This window comes from Echinops telfairi, unplaced genomic scaffold (genome assembly GCF_000313985.2).
Source record: "Echinops telfairi isolate 266 unplaced genomic scaffold, ASM31398v2 ScPeMD7_70;HRSCAF=299, whole genome shotgun sequence".
NCBI classification, from domain to species: Eukaryota; Metazoa; Chordata; class Mammalia; order Afrosoricida; family Tenrecidae; genus Echinops; species Echinops telfairi.
Window position 1 is genome coordinate 49,729,872 of NW_022103968.1, and position 13,174 is coordinate 49,743,045.

General features: G+C 43.6%; 1 protein-coding gene across 2 annotated transcripts in view; it reads right to left on the minus strand.

The window, feature by feature from the left end:
* The window catches only part of FAM13C (family with sequence similarity 13 member C), a 153,036-nt gene that overhangs the window by 90,491 nt on the left and 49,371 nt on the right, over positions 1-13,174 (minus strand). For both annotated transcript variants that reach the window (XM_045291628.1, XM_004701101.3), the window contains exon 4: positions 4,099-4,217. In XM_045291628.1, coding sequence (XP_045147563.1) covers positions 4,099-4,217 — 119 coding nt within the window. The remainder of the gene's footprint in view (positions 1-4,098; positions 4,218-13,174) is intronic.

Here is a 13,174-nt window from a genome sequence, read left to right on the forward strand (position 1 = left end):
TGTTGTGGGAGAAACAATGGTGTCTGCTTGCTCTGGATGGCTGGGGTCTTCAGGGAGATAACTTGACAATCATTTACCATTAGTTGCAAGCAGTGTCTTAGGTCTAACATATATATTTGGGGGAGTCAAGTTGGGGAACAGTCTTTGTATCCCACAAAATACTACTTTAAGGTTTATTGTGCCAACCTGGCTGATAAACATGTGGGCTTAATTGAAGAGCAGAGAGATAAATGGCTCCTCAGGCCTCGCCTTTCTTGTTCTCTGGTCTCTTGTCCTCTGATGGTCGGACCAGTGTGGGGCTGCCTTAGCTGGCAAGGCTCACTTCCTGTGAGACTTCCCTGAGGAGAAGCCACATGGACCTACCCCAATGCAGCCCTGGGTGCTGGAGAAGCTGCATGGAGACCCCTGCCAGCGCTGAGATGTTTACACCACCACTGGATTCAAAGACTTTCTACCCACTGGCCTGTGATCCTCCTGCATTCAGCGTCATTGCATGTATTTGGGGAGTTTGAGGAGGACTTTGTAGATTGGTGTCGGACATATGGGCTAACTTGGACTTATGGGCTTGGACTGGACGGGGTTGGGATGCTTTCTGAATGTACATTTACCCTCTATCTAAAACTCTCTCTTATACATAGATGAGTTTCTGTGGATTTGTTTCCCACTAACACAGACTTGTCAAAGATTTCCCTTTATTTAGAGCCACAATCGATGCCTGTGGAAGAAGCGATCGAACAATCAATAGATGGACAAGTCTGCCACAAAGTCCTACTACTAAAATGCTGAAAGTTAAGCCAGTTTAAGAACGATACTGCTCCTGACCCAGTTCATGCTATTGCCCACGGCCTCATCTACTGGGAAAGCTGGAAACGGAAGCAAGCAGAAGAATGGATGCATCTGAAAGACAGTGTTGGCTAAGATTATTGATAGTACCACGGACTGTCATAAGACAGACAAAGCTCTTCTTGGACGATGCCTAGATGTCCTTAGAAAGACGGGGACACTTCACGCCACTTACTTTGGACATGTTATCAAGTGGAACTAGTCCCTGGAGAAGGATAACATACTCGGTAACTTAAAGAGCTACTGAAAAGAGGAAGACTCTCAAGCAGCTGGGCTGGCCCCGTGGCTGAACCACTGCACTTAAGCACAGCAATGGAAGTGAGGCCGGCACAGGCCCGGGCTGGGCTTCGAGCTGTGGTGCCTGGGGTTGCGCTGAGGTGCAGTGAGTCGACGGCACATCACAGCAGCAACATTTACACACAGGACTTCTTTCGAAAACATCCATAGACTTCCCGGCACCTCAGACCCGAATAATGCCTCTTTGTGCTAAAAAGAGTCCAAGGCAAAAGTTCCACTGAGCCACAGAGATACAGAACGTTTGCTCCTTTTTCCATGCATGGAAAAAGTCAATACCCACCCCACACATGACCTCGGTCAACTCCAAAATCTCACTTACACAACTGTCTGTTCCTTTGAAATGTGGGCTCTTGACAGCTCCTGGCTGCCAAAGGGTCTCTCCTCCCTTTTTCTCAGAGTGCCCACCATATTAACAGCCCTCCTATCCATCCCCAGGGAAGCGGGGGTTTACACCTGATGAGATTGAGCTTGGCTTCTTCCCCCTCTGAGTCAGACCTAGGTCTACTGTGTCATGTTACACTATCATGTCGCCATCAAGAACCTACTAGACAGGACATTCCTGAACCTGGCCATGTGCTGGCTCAAGACAGAAGTGGGATGTTATCAGAAATGTGAGCCACCTAATTCTAAGTTGCTTTTAGCCTCAGATCTCATTTCACCAGTTCATCAAATTCCACAACCTCTGCATATTTTGAGGTGCATTTTTTTCGAGTTCCGTTAGAATGACCCTGACTGGTTCCACCATGGTTCTGGTAAGTCACCAACTCATTATAAATGCAAGTCTGAGGGTAGTCGCCATAAGTGCCCTAACACCACGCTTATCTGTGGCTGGGAAAGCTGGATCCTTGACAGGGGATGCCCGGAAGTGAGAGAGAAGAGAGGAGAAATGATCTACAAGTAGTTGGGATCCTACGGAGGTTTATTATGGGGGTCAGGAAGAGACACAAGATCTCCTTGGATGCGGTAGTCTAGATCTACTGGGGTCGGAGAGAAAACACCGGCTTAATGGAGAGAGGTTGCCCCGACCCCATATCTGGTTTCTTTCTCAACTCATGCAACAAAGAAGAGGTTTTAAGAGGTCCCCTAAAGTTTTATGTCAACTCTTGTGACACAAGCATCTTTTTTTTTCTTTCCTGATAAATGTCGTCATAGCTCTCCAAGAATCTGCATAAAGCTGTATCCTCCCTCAAGTTAAGAACTGCTGCTCTATGCTTTCTGGTCAGAACTACTCTTATTTTACACTGTAAGATCTTAAGTATTCATCTGGGAATCAGTTCCACCATGGAATCCCATACATTTCTTTCTTGCCCTCTTTGCCACCTCAGAGGGGACAAAACGTGGTTTTAACTTCAGCAAACATCAACATCTTTGAGAACGTGAGTTGCTAATATTTTGTTTTCTAATGAGCTGCTGTCCAATGTTCACCCAAAAGGAACACCACACATTCCACCCACATATATTCATGGGTTCATCTTGGTTTTTATGATGATGAAATATGCAAAATATGCATGTAAACACAGTTGACCTTATTCTTGCTGGGAAAGGTAGTCACCGGGTTGCTGGCAAAATGCAGTCGCTACCTAAATAGATTCTGAACGAAGTGAAACCAACCTTATAATCATCAGGCTGATTCTTACTCATAGCAGCGCTATGGGATAGAGTCGAACGAACTGCCTCATAGGGTTTCCAAGCTGGTACATCTTTAGGGGAGCAGACGGCCACATTTTTCTCACCAAGAGCAGCTGTAGGATTCACACTGGTGACCTTTCCCTTAGCAGCGGAATGCTTAACCATTTTGACACCAAGCTTCCTTCAAATGGCTTCTAGCTAACCATTAACAACTTTATTCCACTTAGGATGGAGCACCACTTGATCGGCCAAGGAACAATCAGGCTGAGTCCCGCAGGAATGAGCTGAGGTCGGGAGAAAGCTCTAAAAGGTGTCTACCAATCCAGCTGGGGAAGCGGATCCCTTTCCCTTTAAAGCCCACTCCATCCCTTTGCGATTCCAGTCTAAATTTAATATGCTAGGCAGTTTAAAGCACAATTACATAGCACATTCAATCTCTCTTACATTTGTTGATTTACTGAAAATGTGCTGCCTTCGAAAATGGCTTTGAAAGGTCATGCTAAGAAGCACAACATTGCCTTGCCCAAGTGAGGGCTTGCACTACATCCGGACACAAAATCCTACAAAGACAGCTGACTCAACGAGAGGAGGCATTCTTTCTTCTGTTCGTTTCCAGAGAAGACTTTCCATTGACAGCTGCAATGCCAGTCTTCCATAAGAATGCCATGCTGACCTTCCCGCAGGCCGCTTTCCACCCACGCCTTTGCCCGGCCTGCAGGGCTGACGCCACTAGGTCTAGGACATCAGAGAGCCTGCCGGCGGCCTACATCAGGGCTTCTTGGCACTACTTGGGTCAGCACCACAGCTGCCCCCGCAATGCCATGCATCACCTAGGCGTACGTTCATGCTTGCTCAGCCTTTTTCCTGCCCATGCCACAATGTCTCTCGGCCGGCCTCAGCCTCCGTCAAATGGGGCTGTGGCTACAAGCTTCCTGAGGAAGGTATGATGGCAAAATCAAGTCCTGAGAAAAGCATGTGGCACGATGCCTGACCGGTAATCTCTCATGATAGCGATCACTGAAGCACACCCAGGCACCTCCAGCTAGCAGAGAATGAAAGCGGGCAGACAGAATAAAATCAGCCTGCCCCCTCCTCTCTGAGCCGGACAGCTGAATGCGTGCGCACTGAAGACAGAGAAAGCAGAACCTGTCATATTTCTCTGCCGCACAGACTCCACGATGCCCTTCCCAGGCTTCTTCAAGGACCGTCTCTGGAGAAGTAGCACCAGCCAAAGTTAGAAAGCCTGGACTTGTCAGGAGACGCGGCAGGGACCCCCGCTAGTATTTTGTGACCCCCCGGCACAGCACAACTTCTGACACGAGGGCCCACCTGGGTTGAAGTCGCACTGTGTCTTGGCACCTGAAGGTGTTGTTTTGTGGATTCTCACGAGGTGGCGTTCCCGCTCCCCCCTGGCACTCCGCCTGGCCAGGCACCACCTGCTCTGTCTCCTACAAGAAGCAACGACAGAAGCACAAGAGCTGTCAGGAGCGATCAGTTCCACAGGGTTCTTTGGCTGCATTTTGCAAAGCAGAGAGACAGCAATATATAACACGTTCCACCGATGAAAGTGCGAGAAAGGAATCCCGGCAGGATCCTGGAATTTTAAGCACCTCTTGCTATCAGTCAGTTGCTGCAAGATTAAGAATCAAAAGGTAGCACAGAAATAAACAATAAAAATTTCCACAGTTGCTGCAAGATTAAAAATAAAAAGGTAGCACATAAAAAAACAATAGAAATTACATAATCACTCAATGAAAAATGTCAAGCTATTTAAAATGTTGTTGAGGAGTATTTAATTAAAAGACACATATGGAAAGATACACATTGTGTTGATTTTAGAATAAGATTTTTAGTATAAGCACAGATTTTCAAAAATGACTATATATACACACACATACATTGATTGGGAAATAGGAACTGAAATCTTAACAGTGACTAACTCTTTGTTTCGTTTTTTTCCTTCTGAAGGTCATCTATAGTTTCTTAATTTTCTGCAATGACCATAACATTAATTCTATAACAAGACTGAAAACTAAGGAATTAATCATTTTTATAAACTCCAAATTCCTCATCTCTCTCCTTCTCTTCCCATCTTTTCTGCCTGGGTGTCTGTGTCTCAATTTCTTTCTCTCTCTCTCTCTCTCTCTCTCTCTCTCTCTCACACACACACACACACACACACACACACACACTTTAGGTACGCTGTATCCAAAGAAACTACTACATAGTTCACCCCATGATGTAATCCACTCATTAATTTAGAGAATGAAAAACTCTCTAGGGAATATCATAAAAACACCAGGTGAAAATTCATCTAGATTCAACACAATGATGCACAGACCCAAAGTGAAAGATTTATATACGTCTAGCTATAGAATTACTAGTCTTTGAGCCTTCCAAATCTCTAATGGGGAAACTTTCTTGAGGATAAAAGAGCCCCTCTTTATCTGATAAATGAGACACTAAAACCAAAGTTGGTTATTTCCATGAGAAGTTAAGTCAGTCAATAACGACTGTCAGGCAGTATTTAAATAGCGTAGTGGGTCTGTAAGATATCTGGAGGTGCCCCTGGCGATTCAGCACCTCCTTTGGTGTATGGGTCGGAGTCAGTAATTGTGACAATGCCCAGCATCTCTGATGTTAGTTCTCCACAAGACTCGAGTGAACTGGAGCAACTGTATGCCAACAGTCCTTCCAAGCTTCTAAATCAAAGTTATAAGAAAGTCTTCCAGTCATGGAATTGTATACTCCAGAAATGTGTTGAAATCTTACCCCTTGTACTTGTAAATGTGGTCCAGATTGAAAATATAGCTTGTTCTTAATAAGCATTGTTAAGTAAAAAAGGAGCCCTGGTGGCATAGAGGTTATGGATTGGGCTGTAATCTCCAAGGTCCCCAGTTCGAAAACACCAGCTAGCCTGTGGGAGAAAAATGGGGTTTTCTATTCCCATAAAGAGTGACAGTCGCAGAAACTCACAGGGGCAGTTCTACCCTATCCTATAGGGTCACTGGGAGTGGGCGTGGACTCAAGGGCAGTGAGTTTATTTTTATTGTTATTCTAATGGAGTCAAGCCAGTGCAGGGTAGATCCTAAACCATATCATTTTTGACTAATATAAAGAACAGAGTAGCTACGGAGACACGCAGTGACAAAATGTCATATGAAGACAGTCATACACATCTACAAACTCCAAGGATTTTAGGCTACAAGATGCTGTAATAGACAGAGGGGCCATCACCAAGAGCCATGCCCCCAATTCATACCCTGAGTCTCTTGAATGATGAGACATTTCTGTTCTTTAAAGGCACGCATTTGTGTCTATTTTGTTATGCCTGCACTAGGTAGTGAAGGAATTTCCTGATTAAAAAGAAAAAGAGAAAATGAAAAGAAGTCGAGATGGAGAAAGAATTAATCAGGCCTTTCAACAGCCTTTCTTTGGTTCCATTTCCTCTAGCCCCATCAAGTAATAAGATGTCATATGACAACTTTTTACCAATATGATTGCTGCCTACACTTAGCAGCTTCTTATGAAAAATTCTATAGGCCTAAATGCCAATCAAGTTCCCACAATGCTGAATGTGTTCTTCCTTCAAAAACTCTTTCGGAGCTTGAGAGTCTTTTGTTCATTACACACGGACCGAACACTTCAATTGGTGTCTTCCAGGTCCTTATCTCTTCATGGACAGCCCCCATGTGGCTCCGCAGCTCCATCTAGATCATATGGGAATGGACGAGAGCCTTCAGATGATTCCAGCCCTGTGGCTTCAGGTCCTCCAGCTCAGGCACTAGGGAGCAGAGGACTCCCTCAGGTCTCCTAAGCAAACCCAAGAGCGACCCTAGATGTTATAACGAGTCTCTAAGTGTGGGACTATTTGTTACATAGGAATACATAACAAAAATATTACCACCTTGCTTCCACGCTAAGATACTATCAATTGTAAGTGCCACCATCAGCTTGATTAACTACCAACACTTTAGAAAAAGAAAAAATACTTTATTAATCACTCATCTGGTTTTCAAAAAAACCCAAAGCATTTTATTAGGTGGGAGCTAATACAGATATCTTATCATTCCATCGTTCAATCACATCAAGTCGTATTGTACAACTGTTACCACGGCAGTTTGTGAATCCTTAACACCAGCTCCCTTTTACACACTATCCCCACCACTGTACCCCCAGAAACCCTTATTCTATTTGTTATCTCTGGAGGTTCATCAATCCTGGGTTTCATCTACTGAAAACCAGAAAAACATATAACAAAAATTCAAGAGAATACATGATAGAATACATGAGAGATGAACCCCAATATGGGAAGATTAAAAAAACAAAACAAAAACTAACCCCCACACAGGAAACGTTGCAAACCGGATCAGGCCCCACATGTATCCGAGGGGGAATCGAGTGATAAGGTTTTCACCATTCAGGTCAGGTGGATCAGTTGAGCTCCTACAGTCCTCTCTCTCTGTTCGGTATCCAGTTTACTCCCTTCCCTCCATTACGAATAGAGGGACCTCACCAGAGGCGTATTTCCTGTGCAGATCTCAGAAACACATCGGAGGCTTCTGCTGTCATTCACAGCCTTCTGTAAACCAGGGTCTCACAACGTGGGCTCTGATGCTATGCCCTCCTTCCGATTCCATGATTTCCAGTCCTTGGGGCACTGGTGATGATGTGCTTCTCCCATGTGGACTTAGCTGCTATCTCACTTAGACGGCTCCTTGTTTGGAACCAAGTCTTAAGAGACCCCAGACAGTACTATATCTGATAGCCAGGCACCATCTAATAATTAGCAGTTCTCCACCGCTAATTGTGTGGGGGTCACCACAACACGAGGAACTGTATTAAAGGCATTAGGAAGGTTGAGAACCACTGATCTTATTTCTTTACCACACTTTGCCATAGCACCCATGTCTTCAGTGTCCCATTCCTGAGGGTGAGACCCATCAGTTTTTAAGTGCCCACAAATTTCCAAACTGTGGTGTGCTGGCATGAAAGATCTAAGCAGCATGCACAGCAAAGCTCAACACCCTAAGTAACACAAAAGGCGGCACCCTCGGAAACGCAAGTTAAAGGGTCTGACCTGGAAGATTCGTAGTGAAGAAACGCACTGCCATCTAGTTGATTCTGACTCCTGGAGACCCTGTAGGACAGAGCAGAACTGCCCCATGGGTTTCCAAGACTGCAAATCTTTATTGGAGTAAAAAGCCTCATATTTTTCCTGCAGAACAGCTGGTGGTTTTGAACTGCCGACCTTCTGGTTAGTAACCCAACTCGTAACCACTGTACCAACAACCTAATTCTTAGTTACTCTAGTTTTTCAAATTAACTTCATGTTTTCTCTTAGGAAGAAGAGAAGGGACACATAACGAATTAATAGAACATAGCTTTGTAAGGTATTGCATTACCAAGTGTCACATACTTATAAGAATATAATGAAAATATACATGTGTCAAATGAGAACAGTGATAACCAATCATATTTCTCTGCCTTGTAATGGTGAATTACCAGATACATGAGACATCAGAATTCCAGATCTGTTCCAGTTGGACTGTACCAATGGTCAGTGTAAAGGTTAACCCAAGCTGCAAATGAAAGTTGTTGTAGTAGATAATATACTTGTAGGTGATGAAAGTTCCTATTTCTCCCCAGGCTTAGTTCTGTGTACCTAAGCCTAGCAAAGTGCTCGGCACATAGGAGATGCTCAATAGTGGATCAATGGCTGATTAACTAATACAAAGGGTAGAAGAATAGAAAAGAGAGATGCGTGTAAAGGACAGTCTAAGTGGGAGCCAATTAGCTAAGAATAGGAGAACACTTCCAGATAACACCACTAATATTGAGTTACTCTGGTTTTAAACCTGTCCCCAAAGTATGACTGATGACGGAGTATTCCCCATATTAAAGAAAGGGGATCACCGAAATTAAATGGCTCAAAAACTCCATCCCGATATACCATATCTTTTCCTGCAAATAGCATGCCCATGTGCATAAAACACATACAGCCAGCACACATAAGAAAGTAATGTACAAGTAGCCAGAATGGCTTGCCAGAAAACATACAACGTATGAATTATTTTGCAGTAAAAAAAATAGTAACTGATTGTAGGATACTTTTTAAAATTGGATAACGACCAGCTACATTACATCAGGTTTACGAATACCTCCACTTTCATCTCAGTGAGTGATTATAGTGTAAATAACTACCATAGGCAACTGACATTTTATTCCCTATAGCACTACATTCTGGTCTTGGTACTGACACTGTCAGGTCACATAGTACAAGGCACTTAATGCTCTTGAGATTAAATTCATCACCAGGAATGCTGCAAAGATAAAAGAAATGATCAATCCCAAACTGTTTGTTATCCTGGGCCGAGTGGAAGAACTAAATGATATATGTTTTATTTTATTTTAAATATGACTCTGAGTTGGTATGTTCCAAGTTGGCCAAAGTGCAGGAGAGAGATAGAAGCCAAGACTTCTCTCTCTTTGCTTATCTTTTGCTAACTGGCAAGGGGAGACAGATTGTCTAAAAATTTTACATATTTTCCCTGCCTCACCCTTCTTCTTTCACCTTTCTACCTCATGTATTTCAAGTCCTGATTTGGGCAGAGACTTGTTGACTCTTTGCTATATACAAACAAAAAATATCAAAAGTCAAAAAACAAACGCATTGTCATCTAATTGAATCCATCTCATGATGACCCTATAAGACATAGTAGAAGCCCTTGTGGGTCTCTGAGACTGTAACTCTTTCCGGGAGTAGAAAGCCTCATCTTTCTCCCATGGAGCAGCTGGTGGTTTTAAACTGTCGGCCTTGTGGATCACAACTCAATGCATAACCACTACACTAGCAGGGCTCTTTGCTATGTGCAAGGGTAATACAATTTATTATTGTTATACCTAAATGACAGTTTAGATCATTTCTGAACCAGAGGCAGAGGCCAGAACACTGTGCATGGTGATGAGAGAGGCTATCTATGAGCTTGGGAACTCAAAACCTCATCCTAGTTAACCAAAAATGAGCTACCCCTAAGAAGAAATGCCGAAATAATGATATCCCATTCTTGTTGAAGTTTTGAGTACGTGACTCTTGTGGAATTTGGAAAAACCAGAGAATCTAGTTTTCATCCAATGGCACAGCCCTTAGGGCACACCCTTCCCAATTTCGCATTGACAACAATCTGGCTCAGTCAGGGTGCAGTGTAGCACCAAGGAAACATGCAGCTTTCCTCTAGTGCTTTAATGCTTCCTCCCCCCACTATCATGATCCCAATTCTACCTTACAAATCCAGCTAGATCAGAGCATGTACATGGGTACAGATAAGAGGTGGAAACACAGGAAATCCAGGACAGATAAACCCCTCAGGACCAATAATGAGAGTAGCGATACCAGGAGGGGAAGGGGCACATGGGGGGAGAAAGAGGGAACCCATCACAAAGAGGGAGCCTATAATCCTCTCCCTGGGGGACAGACAACAGAAAAGGGGGTAACGGGAGACATAGGTCAGTGCAAGAACATGAAAAGATAATAATAATTTATAAATTATCAAGGGTTCATGAGGAAGGGAGGGGGCGGGAGATGGGGGAGGGGGGAAATGAGGAGCTGATACCAAGGGCTCAAGTAGAAAGCAAATGTTCTGAGAATGATGACAGCAACAAATGTACAAATGTGCTTGACACAATGAATGTATGTATGAATTGTGATAAGAGTTGGACGAACCTCCAATAAAATGATTTATTAAAAAAAACATTTGGCTCAAGGGAAAAAAAAAGACTTTGGTATCCTAATTCTGGTCCTTGCCCATCTCCTCTTGCTTGCCAATCAGAAAATTCCTCTTGGATCTCAATGATATGTAGCCTCTAAAACTTCCTTCTGAGATGTGGCTAATCAAAGCATGATGTCTTTTCATCTTTTTATATTGGAGGATTTTCCTGTACCAGTGGTACTCGGAAGTTGAAAAGCTTTATTTACTGTAACTGCTGACTTAAATGTTCCTATAAGGCATCACCCCACTGCAATCAACAACGTGGCAGCATCTCTCTCCCAAGAACGCGAATTACTCTCTCTCTCTAACGAATACATTTGGTGTCCCTCTAGTTTGAAATGGCATGTACATTTAGCACTTAGGTTCAACTGGAGCAAAGTGTGGTATTCTACCCTCTTCAGTAACATCCTTGAATTTCATTTACCTTAAACCTACCCAAGCTCATCAAATTGACTTAAAGACCTTCTAAATTAGGAAATTTCCTAACTGGAAGAAAAGAAATTCTTGGGAAAGCTGGTTTAAATTTTCTTTCTAAAATTTATGTCTGTTACTGAAAATATTATGGTCCTTTAAGAAATAAGGGACTTAGAGAAGAGTTTTTCTCACAATTTTGTTTTGTGTTGTTTTTGTTCTTTTGTTTTTAGCTTTTTTATTGTGAATCAAAGAGCCCTTGTGGCATGGTGGGTTACACTGGAGGCTGCTGGTCACAAGGTCGGCAGGTTGAACCTGCCAGCAGCTCTGTGGGAGAAAGAGGAGGTTGTCTGCTCTCATGAAGATCGATGCTCCTAGAGACCCACAGGGAAGGGTCTACTCTGTCCACGACTCTGAACTGACTTGATGGCAGTGAGTGGGTGTTGTGAACTAGATGTTTGTTTTTGATTTGACATCCAACAATCAATACACATTTTTTCAACTCATCCGTTACAATACCCTCAATGTACCACCATGCACCCCACCTCCTTCCTGTGCTTTCTGTTCCCGCTCCTCGTTCTTTCCCAATCCTCTGACGGTTCTCCTTTGGTAAATAGTGCCCTTTTCCTATTAAATGGTTGATCATCCTAACATGGGGGTGAGTTCAAGTCCAGACCTGAAGGGTGACTAAGTCTTCGGGGGTCCCAGCAGTCTCTATCCAATCCATAAGCATGGTCTCTTTTAGGATTTTGAATTATGTTCCATACTTTTCTCCCACTTTCTCCTTATAACGCGCTCCTTTTCCAAGCAGCTGGCAGTGAGAGCAGAACATCACACCATCGGGACCTGGAGACTGGTGCTGGTGTGCTCCTCCATTCGTCTGCTGGACTGTTTTACTTTCATAACTCTTTAAATTGTATCATCCCTCTTCCATCCAGATGGAAGAATCAACAGTTGCCCCTTGGATGGCTGCTCGTGAGACCCAGTGGCTATTCACCAACGTAGGATGTAGAACCATGTCTTTGTGAACCTTGTTATGTACACTGCCCTTGCTGTTTCTTGAGACTAGTCCCGATCTTCCAGGTCTAGAGCGTCATTCCCTCAAATTGTTGGTTTCTGTCTATAAAGTTATTTTTATAGCTTTGTTCCGTGTGTTCCACATTTGTGAATATATTTGCAGCAAAACTAAATGAGAAGCAGGGAATTCTGGAACACTTCACTGTGCTCACACTGAACTTGTACATGGATCAAGAGGCAGTTGTACAAACAGAACAAGGGAGTACTGCATGGCTTAAAATCAGGAAAGATGTGTGTCAGGGGTTGTATCCTTCGATCATACTTTTTCAATCTATATGGTGAACAAATCATCCGAGAAGCTGAGTGAGGCATGAGGATTGGAGAAAGGCTTATTAACAACCTATGGGACACAGATAACACCATCTTGCTTGCTGAAAGTGAGGCAGTCTTGGAGCACTTGATGCATTTAACTTGTGGTGCTGGAGAAGAATATTGGAAGTATCATGGACTGTGCAAAGGGCAAACCTAAAGACAGCAGATGCAAATACTGTTTCAGACACAATCCTCCAATTGTGGTGACTTATAAGTAGGTGCTTTTCAAGGTCATCTGCAGTTTATTATGGTCCACACAGTCAAATGCCTTGGCATAGTCTAAGAAACACAGTAAGTATCTTTCTGGCATTTTCTGCTTTGAGCCAAGATCCATCTGACATCAGCAATGCTATTCTTTGTTCCACGTCTTCTTCTGAATCCGGCCTGAACTTCTCACAGCTCCCTGGGAGCATACCCATGAACATAGTTAGATTTGACAGGATCTATCTGTATATGTGTATTTAGTTTTGCTGGAACTATATTCACGAATGTGGTGGAACACACTGGGGACACGCAGACTGAACGGACACAGGAGGGAAAATGGAAAGTGGTGTTAATAGGTGCCATCGGGTCAGCTCTGACGCACAGCAACCTTATCATAATAGAATGAAACATGACATGATTTTGCATCATCCTCACAATTGTTCCTATGCCCGTGCCCATCGATGAGGCCACTTTGTCATTCCATCTCACCAAGGGCCTTCCTCTTTTTCATCACCCTTCCACCCAGTCAAACATGATGTCCTTCTCCGGGGACTGGTCTTTCCTTATAATATGTCCAAAGTATGTAAGATGAAGTCTTGCCACCCATGCCTCTAAGGAGCACTCTGGCCTTA